This window comes from Thamnophis sirtalis, unplaced genomic scaffold (assembly GCF_051295495.1).
Source record: "Thamnophis sirtalis isolate CommonGarterSnake01/CBP01778 unplaced genomic scaffold, rThaSir2_p1.2 scaffold_15, whole genome shotgun sequence".
Classification (NCBI taxonomy): Eukaryota; Metazoa; Chordata; class Lepidosauria; order Squamata; family Natricidae; genus Thamnophis; species Thamnophis sirtalis.
Window position 1 is genome coordinate 16,109,128 of NW_028261395.1, and position 18,909 is coordinate 16,128,036.

General features: G+C 41.7%; 1 protein-coding gene across 1 annotated transcript in view; it reads right to left on the reverse strand.

Annotated features, from left to right (window-relative positions):
• Nucleotides 1-2,773: 2,773 nt before the first annotated feature.
• NRG3 (neuregulin 3) overlaps nt 2,774-18,909 on the reverse strand; it is a 561,068-nt gene continuing 544,932 nt past the window's right edge. The window contains exons 8-9 of the mRNA XM_087701943.1: nt 10,121-10,291; nt 2,774-3,312 (exon numbers count right to left, since the gene is read on the reverse strand). Of these exons, the coding sequence (XP_087558069.1) occupies nt 2,805-3,312; nt 10,121-10,291 (679 nt within the window). The 3' untranslated portion in view covers nt 2,774-2,804. The remainder of the gene's footprint in view (nt 3,313-10,120; nt 10,292-18,909) is intronic.

Here is an 18,909-nt window from a genome sequence, read left to right on the forward strand (position 1 = left end):
AGTTGCCAAGTGTCTGAATTTTCATCACATGGGAATGGTGCAACGGTTATAAGTGTGAAAAACAGTCATAACTCAATTCTTTCAGTGCCAGTGTAACTTCATATTGTCACTAAACTAATAGTTGTAAGATAAGGACCACATGTATTTCACAAATTGCTAGGGAAGATACAAACTTGCTTTCTTCCTGCCTACATTCCAAACTCTGCTATCTCTTTGCTCTCCGAAAAGCCTTTTTCCTCCTGCTGCAGACTATAGGTAGTCCTCAGATTATGACTATAATTGAGTCATAAGGTTGCAAAAGATTATCATATGACCTCGCGACACTGCAACCATCGTAAATACAGTATGAGTCAGTTGCCAAGCATTCAAATTTTGATCTTACGACTATGGGGATGCTACAATGGTCAGAATTGTCAAAAATGGTAAGTCACTTTTTCAATACCTTTTCAATGATGAAGATGTTGATCGTTTGCTGCTTCATTCAGAAGTTTGTTGGCTATCAAAAGGCAACTGTGTGAGATGCTTTTACAATCTTTTTGACGCTGTTGTGGAGTTTTTTGAAGACAAGAATGCCTTGCTCAGTGGTGAACTCAGAGATCAGGCATGACATTGCTTATTTATCAGAACTATTTGCAAAGTTCAATGAAGTGAATTTGCAGTTGCAAGGAAATGAGGTCACTCTTATTAGGGCCAAATCTGTCATCTCTACGTTTATTTCAAAGTTAACTCTATTCAAGCACAACATAGGCCGTCGCAAGCTATACCAATTTCCGAGCTTGTCAGAGCTAGAAGAGTAAGGTGGGATACAAGATTATGATCTTTAAGTTTTTGTGACCATTTGGACATGCTGCATAAAGATATGTCAGAGTGATATCAGGATCTTCTTTTGATGGAAATTCCCGATTGGGTCATAAATCCATTTTCAGATACTGAGGAAGATGGGGTAGTGGAAGAACAACTCATAAAGCTGCAAAATGACATTGAGCTGAAGCCAAAGTTTAAGAAATCATACCAAGAGTTTTGGTTACAGAAATAAATTTCTGATCGCTATCCTGCACTATGGAGAGTGGTTAAGAAGTTCCTTGTTGCATTTTCAACATCATATTTGGTGGAACGTGGCTTCAGTGTGGTCATCCAACTTTTCTCCAAGCAAAGGAATTGACTCCAGATTACTGATTTAAGACTCCTGGTAAATGACTTAAAACCAGACATTGGGAAACTGGTATTCCTTCATCAAGCCCATCCATCATATTAAGAATTTACTGAACAGTGAAGTAGTTACTAAATTTTACTGAGTTTACTAAGTTACTAGTTGCTAAGTTTCTTGATAAATAACTATCAGACTTTGAAAACCTGGTATCACTGGATCATGATCAACAATTTTGTTGAATTAACATTAACTAAAGAGGTTTTTAAATTGGATTTTGAATAAATGTGCAATTAATTGTTACAGTTTTGCATTTTACTTCCATCGTGCAAAACACTCAGTCACATGACCCCCCCCCCAGCCACGCTCACCAAGCCACACCCACAGAACTGGTAGTAAAAAAAATTGAATTCCACCACTGGGTGGGGGACCCTGAGGATCAGTTTGTAGCACCAAGGGGGCAGTGGACTGAAAAAGTTTGGGAACCACTGGTCTAGACGGTGTTAAATTATAACTCACATTTTTTTTTAAAAAAAACCCCATCTTTCATTGGACTGGTTGAGTTTGGGGAATTGCAAACGCTAGTGATATGGTTAGAAAAGGGAGTTGTAAAATATTTATATTTGCTAGAGTATTAGAACATGAATCTTGACGTGGCAATAAACAGTGAAAGTCATACAGGAGAAAAGCCTATTTGCATTAATGAAGGGGAAAGAACATTCTGAGAAATATTGCTAGCCTTACCTAAAAACACTTTGGGATTTTCTTAAATTTTTTGAGAGAAAGGCTTAACAAAAATCCTTTCCAAATTCCCTTCAACCCTCACCCTCATAATAAATTTAATTAACCCAGACAAATAGTTTATTACTTGCAAAAATGTTCCTTTTATGATGTTTAGTTTTCCGCTTTAGCCAATGTTCTGATCTTCTCCTTCAGATCTAATGGTTGGGTTGGTCATCATCTCCAACATAACATGGCTAGCTGGGGTATCTGTCATAGAATGTGGAGAGGTTTGGACAAAACAACTCAAGTTGTATTTCATTGATTTTGTCATTTGTATTTGTTTTAATGTTACAAATTTGTGGCCAAAGGCTTAGGGTTTAGCAACTGTGTTCATTGTAGATCTGGAGAACAAAGGAGTCAAATTATTACTGAGGAACTTTGACGATTTGGATTGCAAGTCATGAATTCCGTATAAGCGGTGGAAAACCTTTCAGATGAAATGCTCCAAAATCAGTGGGAATTTAGTGAGACTAAGAGCTCTACTGTAGTGCGGTTTCATTTCAGTTCAGAAAACAAAGTCGGGAGAATATGGAGGCTTGGAAGGAACAGACGAAGAAGAGAGATGGGCTGAAGTGAAAGAAAGGGACAGAGGAAAGAAAGAAAACTAACCAGAAAGAATAATAATAAATAAACAGAACTTCTAGTTAAGGGTCATACCACCTGGTAACTCTTTCCGTTAAAAAAATATTTTGTTAAAAAACACTGAGATGAGGGCGATAGACTATTTGGTTTCTTCTAAGTAGATGTTCTTAAATTAATGCATATAAATAATTTGTAATTTCCTCTCTTTCCTGTTTAGCAAAGCTTCAAATGCACAGAACCATACAGCCCCCTCCCCCATCTTACCCTCCCACCCTTCCCCCCCAGATCAAAGTCACTTGATCGATGCCAAGTCTCTTTTTGATTCACTTTTTAAGACAAACTGTGCCTCCTCTCGCTCTGATTTTGCCACTGGGCTCATGGGCAGAAAAGCTGTGTTTCCACTCCTACTGTTTTCTGCCTTGACCTTGGAAAGGTCAAAATTGTCTGACCTCCTTGCATCAGTCAGAATTCGGATCTGTTCCTGGACAGTTTCTAATAATAGTTTGACTTCTTGTTGTTCTGCAATAAGACAGCTGCTGGTTGGGGCACTCATATTGACCATTTCAGTGGAATAGGAGTTTTTGCACCATTTGATGCCTGTGATATCTGAAATGTTTTGAGTCTGCATGTAGGCTTCATCTAAGCCCACTGAAGGGATGATGGGAACAGAATTGGCTCTTGGCGATGAGTAGCCCACCATGTTTCTTGAAGCCGTGCTATTGAAATAAGAGCTTGTTTCTCTTGAAGGCAGTTGCATATTTATTGAAGCATTCTGTGATGTTTTTAAACCAGGAGATAACCTAAGAAGGGAAATATATGAGAATCATTAGTTTATAAGAGACAACAAGTTAACTTGGCAGGTGCTTTGATGTTAGAACATGCAATCATAGGGTGGAAGAAACCTTGGAAGTCTTCTAGGCAGGATCCCTTACAGCATTACTGACAAATGATTATTCAATCTTTTCTTGGAAACCTCTAGCAATGGAGCACCCACAATTCCTGAGAGCAAGCTGTTCCATTGATTAATTGTTCTCATTGCCAATCAGATCTCCCTCTGAGGCATTTCCACTGTTACGTCTTGTCCTGCCCTCATTCTTTGGTGAATAAGTCAACCTCCTTTTGTCTGTGATTGTCCCTCAAGTACTGGAAGACTGCTATCATGTCATTCCTAAAACTCCTTTTCGTTAGGCTAAGCATACTTTGTTCCCTTTTTTTTTTATAGCAATAACAGTAGACTTATATACCGCTTCATAGGCCTTTCAGGCCTCTCTAAGCGGTTTACAGAGTCAGCATATTGCCCCCAACAACAATCCGGGTCCTCATTTTACCCACCTCGGAAGGATGGAAGGCTGAGTCAACCCTGAGCCGGTGAGATTTGAACCGCTGAACTGCTGATCTAGCAGTCAGCCTGCAGTGCTGCATTTAACCACTGCGCCACCTTGGCTCCTGACCTTGGCTCCCTTGTCTGTTCATTGTATGAGTTAGCCTCCAGATTCCCTTATCATCTTTGTTCTTCTTCTCTGTACTCTTTCTAGGGTCTTAGCATCTTTTTTTGTAACATGGTGACCAAAACTGGACACAGTGTTCCAAGTGTGGCCTCACTGGGGCAGTCTAGAGTGGTAATGTCACTTCTTGTGGTTCTGATGTTATCCATCTGTTATTATAGCTCAGGACTGTGTTGGCTTTTTTGGGCATACTGCTGGCTCATACTTAAGTGATTGTCCACTAAGACACTTAGATCCCTCTCACGGGCACTACTGTTGAGCCAGGTACCACCTATCCTGTACCTTTGTGTCACTCTATAACTTTGACTTCAGCAACCTTTCTATGCTCAATGAGAAATTTCTTGGCTGTTTACATTTCCAAATGTCCTTTAATGATCATTGCCCATTGATATTTTAAAATAGGATAGTCCAATTCCATATTCCATATTGTGAATTAACCACACCTCTTAATAAACATTTCCACTGAAAGTGAAAATTAACTCTAGATTAAGCAGCAAGTATCTTATATCATCCAAGTCATTGTTGTGAAACATTAAAAAGTTTTAATTAGCAGTGAGCTGGTCCAAAGTGTTAATGTCTATTTTGTCCATTAATTCCAGAAGAATGGTTGGTCAGCAATCTTCAGGGTCAGATTATCTTATAACGTCAAGTTTTCATGAGATCAAATCTGACTCACCATCTCAACAGATTCCAAAATATGTTTTAAAGCTTCTGATATGAGAAAAGCAACTGAGTTATGAGTAAAATAAGAACCAAGGCCCTGCTAAACTATTAAAGGGGAAAGATAATAACTTTCCAGGGGTGCCCATAATGGTTTTTGAAATAAATTGCTTGAGTTCCAGGAAGAAATAAAGGTCAAAAGAGAAGTCTGATGTTATAATTGAAAAAATATGTTTAGGGCCTGTTCTATGTTGACACCTTTTGATTTAATATTCATAAGGTTGTAAATAGTGCATTGGGAAAAGAAATAAGGGTCAAAGATGTGAATGTGATGTTAAATTATATTGCAGAAATTTGGAATCTGTTGAGGCTTGAAGGATTTGAAATGCATTGTCTGTGAGCTTCAGCTAAGAGGATGGTTTTTCTCTGGTGGAAAGACTCTGGTGTATTTGATCTAAGAGAAGCCGAGTTTCAGTGCATACATGCTCCTTCTTCTTTCTTTTTATTACACATTTAACATCAAAGCAAAGAAATTAAAAATTAATTCTAGGGTATTCAAAATGGCCAGCGAACAGGATTCCTGAAGGAATATCTCCTTATAGCAAGTAGTACATAGATACTAGATATATATTATTATTTAAAACCAAACAGTTGGACATGAGAAATACATCTAGTCTATACAAGTATTCCTCGCTTAATGACTGGTTGCTTAGCAACTGTTCAAAGTTACAACAGACCCTCCAAAGGCTGAACCACCCAGTTCCATAGATCCAACGACTGCACACCACCCTGGATGGTCACATGATCACCTGGATCACCTGTATGGCTGGTTGCCGTGTGAGGTGGTCACGTGACTACGATTTAGGATGTTTTGGGCAGTTTCTGGCCATTTCAGCTGGCTTCAGGCAAAAAACACCCATAAGAATAGATTTATTCATTTAACAATTACAGTCTTCATTTATCAACCTCTACAAAAAAAAAACCCTCACAACATCGGGGATGGTCACATGGGTGCCTCGACTTATGACAGTCAAAACCTATGACAGAAAATCTGAGCTTCTTTATGTCCAGAAGTCAAAGGATTGCCCAGTAAGCATGCCATCTTTGCTGTTAAGGTTTTGCCTTCTTTATTAAAGATTATTAAAAAAAGACTTTTTTAAAAAAAATAGACTTAACTACTGTATAGATTATTAAATCCATCTATCAGATCTGGGCTGCAAAAATCTGGATAACCATTAGAGGAGCACAAGACATTAGGAGTTTATGTATCTTGGCTTTTAACTAGTGAGTGTCATGATTTTTGTAGTCCAGATCTGGGAAACCAGATAGAGGAACTAGTGGTATCTATTTACAAACAATACAGGGGAAATAGTACATATCCCAGAATCATCCAAAATTTTGTAGGATGCTGTAGGAGAAACAGACAGTTCTGGACTTTGATGTTGGACTACTGTGGAGTTCAGTGTAGCAATAGCAATAACACTAATATCCTGCTTCACAATGCTTTACACCCCTCTCTAAGTGGTTTACAGAGTCAAACTCTTGCCCCCCAACTATCTGCATCCTCATTTTACCCCCCCTCAGAAGGATGGAAGGTTGAGTCAAACTTGAGCCTGGTAAAATTTGAACTGCCAAACTGCAGGCAGCCAGCAATCAGCAGAAGTAGCCTGCAGTACTGCACTCTAACCACTGCACCACCGCAGCTCTTATAGCTGATGCTCATCTATCCAGCAGCATCTCAAGCAGTCTGGTTGAGCAGACTGGTTGAGGAGACTGATGTCAACAAAACACTGAACATAGAATAACTGACATCATTTTGGAGCTATTCTGGAGGCCACCAAGCTCATTGGTGATTCGTGCCAGATACTTTTTTTCTTGTGGAATATCTCCTGTCATGCAGGAGGAGTTTCTGTTGGATTGATGCTGCATTCCTGGAGGACATTGTGATGAGATTTATGCAAAGTATTTGGCTGGCACTGAAAACCTGGGTTGAAAGAATATGAACAGAAACAATATCTCAGTATCTTATTGCAGTGGTGGGAGGAGGAGCTGGTTAGGATTTTCCAGAAAAGAGAAGATGGGTGACAGTTGAAAATTAAGGAGATTCTTTTTGATCAGATACAGAAGTTAAAGTCAGAGAAGGTCTCTTAGAAGAAACCCCAAACTCTCTCCTTCATGGGTGCAGAAAGAAAGACTTTCCTGCTGAAGTTTGGGGGTAACTCAGCAGGGACAATCTCTTTATGTTTAGCTCTCTGAAGATGTAGGCTTGAGGTGGCAGGATCAGTCCAGATTTGCTCAGAAGCATCAAGAACATCTATCCATGATCCGAGATAATGCCCAACAGAGCCCACATTATGTTAACGCCTTTTAACTTCCTAGACCCTGAGAGAGTGGAACTCCTGTTCAGAAACTCATGTTTCTGGAAATAGTTCTCCTGTATCTGGAGGATCCAAACTGAATCCTGACAACACATGAGACTCCTCATTCTGCTTCTGCTGATGTTTTTGTTAGTTGTTTAATTATTTTCCTACAATACTCCAGGCTTGCAGCTCTGATTGTTCAGGGTGTAGAGTTGGGGCAGTTTTCAAATATTCAACTTTATTCATTCAGGCTAAAGGAATATTTGAAGGTTCAAGGACTCTCCCCTATTTTTAATCAGGCCTCAAAAATCCTGTGTGACACTGACTTTCCAAGGCTGCCCTCTTTCCAGTTGCATGCCATCTGCACACTTGAACTAAGGAATCTGCTGAATGAATGCATATGTCGTTTCTTGCTCATGTGCCTGCCAAACCCCTGCTGGTTTGTATGCCCATACTTGCCTCTTTGCTGGTGCCAGTCTGCAGGTCTTTGTGCCTGCCATGTGATGACAATCCAGCTGGTTTTGGCCAAAACGGCCCAATGAACGGCTATGAATGTCTCATCTTGCTCCTTTTACAGCTTTCAGGCTGCACACCTGCCCCATCTGGCATAGCTACTCAACTCTGAATGGTTCTTTCAAAATGCCAGGCTCTGGACCATCTCTGGGGCCATTTGCCAAGCTTTCTCCACTTGGCAGCTTCACTCAGTTCTAAAACTTTTTCTGTGCCAACTAGCCTGCACCAACCCAGGATTCTTTTCGTGGTTCCTAGCTTGCCTGCTTAAACTTGCCTTCTCAGGAACCACTTTGAGAAACTTTTGAGGACATGGAACCATGCCAATCAACATGCCTATGTGTCTGGTATTGTTCTGCCTTAAATTATTTCTCCTTTCCAGATATTTTTCTTCTCTCTTACATAGAACAGGGCCATCAATCCACAACCTCGGGGCTTTATGTTCCACCAAGGATTGGCCTCATCTGCATGACTGCAACAAGAGGGTGATGTTTAAACTGTTTGGCAGTTTAGAAAGCCATCCGTTAGGGTTGTAGGCTTCAACTTCCAGGGTTCCCCAGCCAGTCATGCTGGCTGGAGAATTTTGGGAGTTGAAGTCCACCATTCTTAAAGTTGCCACAGTTGGAGAGTAGAAAACAGGTGAAATTATAGTTTTGGAAACCCTGGGCAAGTCAATTAACACTTTTCTACTGTATCTCTTTTTAAGCCAATGTATCTTCACAATATGTAAAACTAAGGTTTTATTTTGAATCAGTTGTTATCATTGTTATTTTTAAGTCAGAACCTGGGGGGGGGATATTTTCTGCATTGATTCATTATGTGAACTTTATACAAACTTTCTTATACATACAGTTAGGAGGTTGCAAGGCTGCCTTGTGATTGAATTGCTAACTGGATTTTCCCAGGAGAGACAGAATGCATTTTAGAGCAAAAGACAGCACAGTTTAGATTGTGTGGGAGAAAGGTAGTGAAGAAAGTTCCTCCCTAATGGTTCCCAGAGTATGTGATTCATGGTTCAAGTAATTGGCTTTAGTTTTGTAAGGTTTCTGTCTAGAAGTGAGGAACAGTAAAGGAATTTTTTTAGAAGAACCGCACCGTGTCTCTCCTAGTTTTGGGAAGCCTGAGAGTCCATCACTTATCCTGCTGGTGTTTTTCAGGTGTGAGGTCCCCTATCAGATAGACCATCCCAGCTGTTATTGTGCCCTCTTCCCCTACATATGAAGAAGTTGTAAGAGTTTTGAGCATTCACTCATTATATCCTACAGTTGAAGTTATGTTTTCAAAGCCGAGTGGCTCACATTTAATTCTTCCACCTCCAGATCCCAAGCCACAAATTTAAATGGAACTATTGACATTCCAATCTGCCTTGTTCCTTACATCTTGTCTTTCTCTATCATGGGCAGGCCATGGAAAACCATCATCCTTCCAACCCTAGTTGGCCTCCTGCAAGGAGAAATGTTTGCTGTTGGGAGTACAATTCTATTAAGTTTCTTCACTGGGTGTAGTCAGTTTTCATTTGTAACATTGCAGCCTCTACCAAACTAAATGCCAGCCAGTGTCTGAATTTGAACTCACACTCCTCTCTGCCGTGCACATCAGCTGGTCTGCTTGAAAGACAGAGAAATGGCATTGTTCTTTGTAAAGGGAAAAGGTGGAACTGCAGGCCAATGGAGCAAAACCATGTTGGGCATCTCCCCTGCAGCTCCTACAAAGAACTAGAGTTACTACAGAGATCAGGGAAGGTCCACAGAAAAGAGTCAGAGATTTAGGTTAAATTTGGGACAATTGCTTGCTTCGTTCTTCAGGTAGAGGTTACTGAAACCTGAATACTTGCATTATGCTGAGATTTCCTAATTGAAAATAGATTTATTTAGACAACCGCAGTCAATTTTTGAGATAAGTGGTTCCAATTACTATGACTAACAGTGTCAAAATATCAAAGAGAAATAAAGAGAAATCTCGGTGCCTCATGAAAACCAATAACCTAAATATTAATATTAATCAGTGATTCTCTATTGATCTCTTTTCTAGAATGTTTTCTATCTAGAGTCATGTTTTGAAACTTAGAGCAAATGGATTCCAAGATCCTGAGTTTGATTAATTCTATTCATATACTCACATGCTCTATTCTGAACTTCATTTTGAATTGCAGATTTCTTAATTGTAGTATATTTCTAGTTCCCCCCCCCCTTTTTTTTTTGCATAACATCTTGCCTGGTGAAAAGCTTTGTGGCACTCACTTGATCTTGATGGTTAGGAATTGCCTAACCATTTTTTTTAGTATGTAAGTACTAATTAATGGATTTTCTTCTTAAAGTTTTACTAAAATCTCTGAGGAAGATGGGCAGTTAAGAAATATAAAATGTAAATGAAATAAATAAAATAGAGTGTCACAGATCCAGTCCCAATAATGTTGACAAATTGAGTCCAAACGCAACTAAGTTTGAAGTGAGTCCATCATCGTTTGAAGAGAGTTCTGTCGAATGTATGTGTGGATTTCATTCTTTTTCACATGCCTTCCTTCAGTATAATTCTCAATAGCAGACTGGTTTTTCTTGCCTTCTCCTACTTACCCTTGAGAAGGTCCTGTGTCCTGATCTGAGATCTTGGACTCTTCTAGTTGTTGGTAAGCTGGTCCTGTAATGCCATTGAATCTTCCCCCTGGCAAAGGAGGAGTCCTTCGAAAGGCATTTCTGTGCAATATTCCAGGTTGCTGACCTGCATTGCAACATGGAGAAAAATTCCTAGAAACAGAACAATAGAAACCATCAGAGTTCAGCTCTTGGAAGGAAAGTCATACTACTTCAGTAATAGAGAAAGTAGAATCATCGGGATGGAAGGGACCTCAGAAGTTCAACACCTTAGCTCAACCCCCCATTCAAGGCAGGAGACCTGATATCATCCAGCTCAAATGGCTCTCCAGTCTCTTTTTAAAAAAACCCAGTGATGGAGCACCCACAACCTCTGGAAGCAAACTCTTCTGTTGGCTAATCACACTCACTATCTTCAATGTTCTCCTTCTTCTAAGTTGGATCCCTCTCTAACAAGCTTTACTTCTTGTCTTGCCTTCACAAAAAGTCCATTAACTAACTCTTACTTACTAGAGATAACAACACATCAACTTTAACCTTGATCAAATAAACCAGCTTAATCTTTAGTCCACTCAAATGATGTCCTAAAATTTGATTTCTTCTCATTTTTTTTGTTCCTTCTCACAAGATGTTTCAAAACTTTAAGAAGCTTCTTTTGTAAATTCAATATGAGAAAAATATCCATTCTCTTGGTTTGTTGTTTCTATATTTCTTTAAATTATTAAGCCATGGTTCTCCCTCCCTCCCTCTTTTCCCAATATAACTTTTTATCCATGTCTTTCTTGTAACCTGTCATTTGTAAATCCACTTTCAACTCATTCTTGAGGTTCTCAGATAGAATTTGTTTCCATTGCCACATTTTTTAGAAGCAGTTTATTTATAGAGGCAGATGTTTCTGTTGACACTATTAAAATTAAGCTCTCATTGTTCAAAAATGTCCTCCAATATGTTCAATGTCAGAATATTTTGCTTCGCTCTGTAATTGTAAATCAAATTGAGATGTTCTTTTCCTTTAATTGTAATATTTAGTTCCCTCTACTGTCCAGATTTTTAAATCATATCATGTTCTTTTAAAAAATCAAAACAAAACCTTTTTCCCATGGGAAGAATTATTTATAATTAATTCCCTAAATTTTATTTCTAATTTATCTGGACTCTCTGCTTGTTTGTAAGGTTTTAAAATCAAAGTTTCAAGCATTCTTTTGCAATTTATTTAAAAAGTTCTTAAACTTGTAGTTAACACTTTCCTTTCTTTGAAACAAATTCATTTGGTGCTATAAAAGGTTTTGGTCCAAGGATTCCTAATATCGGAAAAACAACTAGTAATTCCCAGAAGTGATTAGAAAAGCAAGTATGTAAACTTAGCATCCTTTTGAAGGTACTAACCATGGTGTGAGCAAAATATCTCCCAGAGTTCTAAACCCACTGGAGACCTCTCTCCTGTTGTCTTCTCATGGGGAGCAGCTGTCTGGAACATTTGTGGGTAATCTCAGCTCCTTTCTTTGTCTGTAGAGGAAGGGCTGAGAGACCGCCTCCTGCCACATATTTCTCTCGTCACCTCAAGGCTCGATTACTGTAATGCGCTCTACATGAGGCTGCCCCTGAAAAGTGTTCGGAGACTACAGTTGGTCCAGAATGCAGCCGCACAAGCGATATCGGGTGTACCTAGGTACACCCATGTTACACCTATCCTATGCGAGCTGCACTGGCTCCCTATTGGTCTCCGAATGCACTTCAAGGTGCTAGTTATTACTTTTAAAGCCCTACATGGCTTAGGACCTGGATATCTGAGAGACCGCCTCCTGCCACATACCTCCCAACGACCAATAAGATCTCACAGGTTGGGCCTCCTCCGGGTGCCATCGACCGGACAATGCTGGCTGGCGACTCCCCAGGGGAGAGCCTTCTCTGTAGCTGTGCCGGCCCTGTGGAACGATCTACCCATAGAGATCCAGACCCTTACCACTCTCCCGGCCTTCCGTAAAGCCACCAAGACCTGGCTGTTCCGGCAGGCCTGGGGCTGTTGATCAATGTCCAGCCCCACCTACACTGAATGGATGATGTGCAATTTTAATTATGTACCTTTATTTTTAAATTTTAAATTTTTTTTTATCTGTCTGTAAGCCGCCCAGACTCCCTAGGGAGTGGGCGGCATACAAATTTTATTAAATTGGAAATTGGAAATTGGCTGATTTGCCAGCTCTTACATTTAATTTTAATCCTCTCCCAAGGTCAGCTACACATTTTAGTACATCAGTCCACCATTTCTTCCTCTGGAAGTCCTTTTTTCTTTTTAGTTTAATTTGTATTCTGTTTATCAAAAATGTCAATTAAAAACCCCACAACATCACATAAACTTGCGTAATTTCTTCACTGATCAATAGTAACTTATAATTTTCAAAAACTTCTCAGACTTTCTGTAAGTGATTTGCTTAATAGGTATTCAGAACTCTGCTTCAGGGACACTGAATGGTTTATAATTTTAATGTTTGCACTTTGCACTTTTTCTGTGTGAGATTTTTAAAATGCTATAGGGCAACGATAAATCAAGATGTGTTTCAAAAGTGCTATATGTCACTCCAGTGGTGATGCAGGACCAAAATATGAAATTAGGCAGATGACTAATATATCACCAGTGCGTAACACTCATTATCTAATAGCATAAAGTAATTTTTAAGAAGCTACATGATGAAGAACATCAACTTGAAGTTTATTAATCACTAAGTTTGGAAGTCTATTCCCCATCTCTCCCCCCTTTGATGTATTAAATATCTGATTTGTAAAATGTACAAAAACAAGTCCTAATAAATCACCTCAGGCTCAAATCTCTTTAACTCAAATCTGTTTATACATTACTAGGCTAAAATTATTACTATGATGTAGCACGTGCAGCAGATAAGCTGTTGGACTTGAATTAGGGAGACTGTTTCAAGTCCCAGTTCAACTTTGGAAGTCAACTTTCTGCCAATTGTTCACTACCTAAATCCAGCTTATTACAGAGGGCTGTTATTATGGGGAGAAAATAGGGGGGAAACTGTACGTGGCTTTGTTTTCTTGGAGAAAAGTAAAATAAGAAACAATAATTAGATGTGAACCACAATGTTAACTAACTTCAAGCAACACTCAAAGAAAAGCATTGGAAGTCTTATGCTGCCTCATTAAGCCCTCCTTGTTCTTGCTCATCTGCCTTTCTTCAACACAGGTGGATTCATTTCATGTGCAGAAATCCACTCAAGGGCTAGTGAAGGAGACCAGGACATGCTGTAGAAGATCACCAAGCTGAGGGGGTCAAATGCATCATTGGTTTGTAGTCCCTACCTCCCTAAGATACCCATGTTCCGCCCCCCTCTGAAGCCCTTTGAATTTTATCTGGCACCAATTGGCCTTGGCCAATGGGTAGATCAGATTCTTGCATATAGGTAGCATGGAATAAACTCATAGTGATTTTGAGCACCATCCCGAGCCTGATGCATGTGGCTATGATGTGCTTCATGTGGGGCTTGAAAGCGGTCTGAGCAAACATGGCAGAAGAAAGATAAAAGAAAGAAAGAAAGAAAGAAAGAAAGGAGAGAGAGAAGGAAGTGGGAGGAGGGGAAGGAAGGGGAGGGAGGGAGGAAATAAAAAATAGAAGGGAGGAAGGGAAGGAAGGAGAGAGGAAAGGAAGGAAGGAAGAGAGAGAGAAGGGGGAGGGGGAGGAAGGGGAGGGAGGAAGGGGAGGAAGGAAATAAAAATGGAAGGAAGGGATGGAGGGAAGGAGAAAGGAAAGGAGGGAATAAATAAATAAATAAATGAGAGAGAGAGAGAAGGGGAGGAAGAGGAAGGGAAGGGAGGGAGGAAATAAAAATGGAAGGGAGGGAGGGAAGGAGGGAGAGAGGAAAGGAAGGAAGGAAGAGAGAGAGAGAAGAGGAGGAGGAGGAAGGGGAGGGAGGAAATAAAAATGGAAAGAAGGAAGGGCGGGAGGGAGGGAAGGAAGAAGGAAGAAAGAAATGAGAGAGAGAGAGAGAAGAGGGGAGGAGGAAGGGAAGGGAGGGAGGAAATAAAAATGGAAGGAAAAGAGGGAGGGAGGAAGGAAGAAAGGAAGAAAGAGAGAGGGGGTGAGAGAGAGGGAGAGAGAGAAGGGGGAGGAGGGGGAGGAAGGGGAGGGAAGGAAGAAATAAAAATGGAAGGGAGGGAGGGAGATAGGAAAGGAAGGAAGGAAGACAGAGAGAGAAGGGGGAGGAGGAAGAGGAAGAGGAGGGAGGGAGGAAATAAAAATGGAAGGAAGGGAGCGAAGGAATGAGGGAGAGAGGGAAGGAAGGAATCAAGAAAGAAAATAGAAAGAAAGAAAGAAGGAAGGAAGGAAAGAAAGAAAGAAAGAAAGAAAGAAAGCTTCTTCTCTCGGAGCAGTGGACTTGTGATCTTGGTCTGAGGGGTAATGAGATCATACCCCTGTCGTGGTCAGACCACTGCCTACTGAGGCTTGATTTCCGGAGGCCAAACCCCCACCGTAGGGAGGAGGAACCGACCAGGTGGTTCCGCCCCAGGCGACTTATGGACCCTTTGAGGTTCCAGACGGAGCTTGGGGTTATTCCTGATACTCTCGTCCACAGTTCGGCGGAGACTCTGGCTGCTGCCTGGCACTCGGCGGCATCAGAGTCCCTTGACCGGATCCCGGAGGCCTCCTTGGTTCACCGAGGAGCTCCGGAAGAAGAAGCGCCGGAGAAGACGCCTAGAGCACTTGTGGAGGTCCGATAAGTCCGAAGCGAACTGAGCACTTTTGACAACATGCACCAAGGAATACATCAGGGCATTGAGGACAGCTAAAAGAACACATATTGCCACCTTGGTTGCGTCCACCGAGTCCCGCCCAGCTGCCCTGTTTAGGATAACCCGCTCCCTCCTAAATAGGAGGGATGCGGGGGACCCCCTACAGGGTAAGGCTGAGGAGTATGTCCAGTTCTTGGCGGACAAGGTTGCTCGGTTTCGGTCGGACTTGGACTCCACCTCTGCAGATCCAGCCGAGACACAGGGGGATAACTTGGCAGACCATCTCTGGGCTGAGTTCCAGGATGTTGCCTCAGGGGATGTGGACAAGGCCATACGAGCTGTGAGTGCCTCCACCTGCATACTGGACCCGTGTCCCTCCTGGCTGGTTGCCAACAGCAGTGAGGTGACACGAGGCTGGATCCAGGCGGTCGTTACCGCCTCCCTTCAGGAGGGGCACTTCCCCGCCGCACTTAAAGCGGCGGTGGTGAGACCCCTCCTGAAGAAACCATCCTTGGATCCAGCCGTTCTTAACAACTACCATCCAGTCTCCAACCTCCCCTTTGTTGGGAAGGTTGTTGAGAAGGTGGTGGCCTTCCAGCTTCAACGGTCCTTGGAGGAAGCTAGTTACCTTGACCCCTTCCAGTCTGGCTTCAGACCTGGTTACAGCACAGAAACTGCTTTGGTCGCATTGACCAATGATCTCTGGAGAGCCAGGGATGGAGGCCATGCGTCCATCCTGGTTCTCCTTGACCTCTCAGCGGCTTTCGATACCATCGACCATGGTATCCTTCTGCGACAACTGTTTTACTGTTTTATTTTATTTTATTCACACTTTATGTTTCTCTTGCACTACCTCCCACGAGTTGTAAGCCTCCCTGAGTCCCCTCAGGGAAAAGGGCGGCCTATAAATGCCAAATAAAACTAAAAAAACAACAACTCTAAAAAAAGAAACATCTGCACTATCTCAAAATTTAATGTGTTTAATATTGTTAAAACTCAAACCTCTTGGCTTCTTCCACAAAGACCTTTCCTGTGGTTGATGCCACCATTGTATCCTTCACAGAGGCTCCTATTGCTAGAAACTCAGCGAAGTGGACTAAAGAATATTAACCTAAGAGGCCAATGTTCCCCCACACTCCCATGAATTATAAAAATGCTAAAAATGTATTTCTTTCAACAAACTTTTTAAAGTGTTCAAATTTATTGATTCTATTTTTTAAAAAGCTTCTATTGTTATTTTAAATGCCATCTGCTGCCTTGAGTAAAAAAAAGTAAAAATGTATGGTATAAATCCCATGCAATCAGTATGGAAAATCATTGCTTCAATGTGATGATTTGAACCATTTTCTTAAATTCAAATGACCTCCTGAAACTTTCGATAGGCCAGGGGATTATTTATCCACCAATAGCTACTTCAACATATTGTATATATAAGAGACACAAACACACTTATCTGTGCCCATTTTTTAAAACGTATTTCACAGAGAACAAATGTAAAAAGGCAAAAGAACAAAATAAGAAAAGGATGGGGTAAAAAATAGGAAATGAATGAATGAATGAACAAGAAGTTTACAAATGGAGAAATTACAATATTTCACACTATCATTAATTGATTATGAACATTGCATCATTTTAAAAGACTGGAAGTTGCCTAAGCAATGGATAAAGAGGAATCGCAATCAGCACACAGTGTGATTCATAAAATAAAATTCTGAAGGATAATAAATTTTGTCCATACTCATAAAAGTCTGTTTTAATTTTATGGTATCCTTCTGCGACGACTGCGGGAGGTGGGGGTGGGCGGCACTGTTTTACAGTGGTTCTCCTCCTACCTCTCGGACAGGTCGCAGTCGGTGTTGGTAGGGAGGGAGAGATCGTCCCCGAGGCCCCTAACCTATGGGGTGCCGCAGGGCTCGGTTCCGTCCCCCCTACTATTTAACATATACATGAAACCGCTGGGCGAGATCATTCGGAGGCACGGGATTAAGTACCATCAATATGCGGACGATACGCAGTTGTATCTGTCCGCCCCGTGCCAACTCAATGAAGCGGTGGACGTGATGAACCGGGGCCTTGAGGCTGTTAAAGACTGGATGAGAGCTAACAAACTGGTACTCAACCCGGAAAAGACCGAATGGCTGTTGTGTTTTCCTCCCAAAAATTTGGTTAACGTTCCATCAATCAGGCTGGGGGGGCAAAATTTATTCCCCTCAGATAGGGTCCGCAACTTGGGAGTCCTCCTGGACCCACAGCTGAGTCTTGACCACCATTTGTCGGCTGTGACCAGGGGGGCATTTGCCCAGGTTCGTCTGGTGCGCCAGTTGCGGCCCTACCTGAACCGGGAGGCTCTCACAACAGTCACTCGAGCCCTTGTGATCTCTAGGCTGGAATACTGCAATGTGCTCTACATGGGGCTGCCCTTGAAGAGCATCCGGCGACTTCAGCTAGTCCAGAACGCGGCCGCGTGAGTGATCATGGGCGCACCACGGTTCGCCCATATAACACCAATCCTCCGTGAGCTGCGCTGGCTACCTGTTGATCGTCGGGTGCACTTCAAGGTCTTACTCACCACCTATAAAGCGCTCCATGGTAGTGGATCTGACTATTTGAGAGACCGCCTCCTGCCAATCACCTCCCTGCGTCCCATCAGATCGCACAGAGTAGGCCTCCTCCGAATTCCATCCGCCAGTCAGTGCCGACTGGCGACTACGCGGAGGAGAGCCTTCTCAGTTGCAGCTCCGACATTATGGAACAACCTCCCCGTGGAGATCCGTACCCTCACCACAGTCCAGGCCTTCCGCACAGCCCTTAAGAACTGGCTATCCCGTCAGGCCTGGGGATAGGATTACTCTCACCCCGCCCGAATGTTGAGTGAATGTTGTGTTTTTATGACCAATTTCCTTTCAATCACGTTTCCTTTCTTTTTAAGTCTTGTCTTGCACTCCCTTCCCTTTATTGTTGTAAGCCGCCCTGAGTCCCCTCAGGGAAAAGGGCGGCATATAAATTTGCAATAAAACTACAAAAAAAAAAACTTAATTTTAAGAATCCTGTAAGATCAAAATATAGACAGCAACTCAATTTTTGGATGTCCATGGAGATCCTCAGTCATTCAGGTCATGGCTGTCCCAAAGGTGCTTTTTCAAGAGGCAATTGGACTTTCTTGTTTTTCTTTGAAGACATTTCAATTCTCATCCAAGAAGCTTCTTCAGCTCTGATTGGATGGTGGAGGATGGAAGGATTTATACTCCTTGAATCCTTTCAGAGAGTCCTTGAGGCCACTTGGGAGTTTCTTTGTGTGCTTGGGGTCACTTGAGTGGTGCAAATGGGAGTGGAGCCTTCTTATAACTGATGAAATGTTCTAAACACGGGGCATATGGTGTTGTATCCCTCCCCCTCCGTTAAGAGAGGGCGGTTCAATTTTGACATAAATGACCCCTTTGACCCCTCTTTCAAACCAGCAATACTCTCTGTCCAAAATGTGAACTTTGCTGTCTGCCAAAGAGTGGCCTTTGTCTTTTAAATGAAGATGGACAACTGAATCTAGTCCTGATAAACCTCCAAGTGGCCTCAACAACTCTTCAAAAGGATGCAAATGACCAGCTGTCTGCAAGGAATAGAAGTCCTTCCCTTCCCCACCATCCAGTCAGAGCTTCTTGGATGAGAAGTGAAATGTCTTCTCTTCAAAGAAACTGGAAAGTCCAGTTGACTCCTGAAAAACAAACACCTTTGGGTCAAATTTGGGATGTGGTACAAATCCATACACTGAATCACTGCATTAAAGACTCAGAATGCTTTCCGGTTTGAATTAAATTCTGTGTCATCCCCTTCTATGATGCAAAGTTATTTTACACATCAAAGCATCCTTAATTAGACATTCTTCCACAGAAGGAATTAAACATACTTTCTCATAAAATATCCTTGCAGCAGCTAGCATATTCAAAGCCAATTCACTACACTTGGAATATACGGGCTTGTACATTTTAATGAAAATGTCACAGATTGCAAAGGGAGTTCAGTTTTTAAGA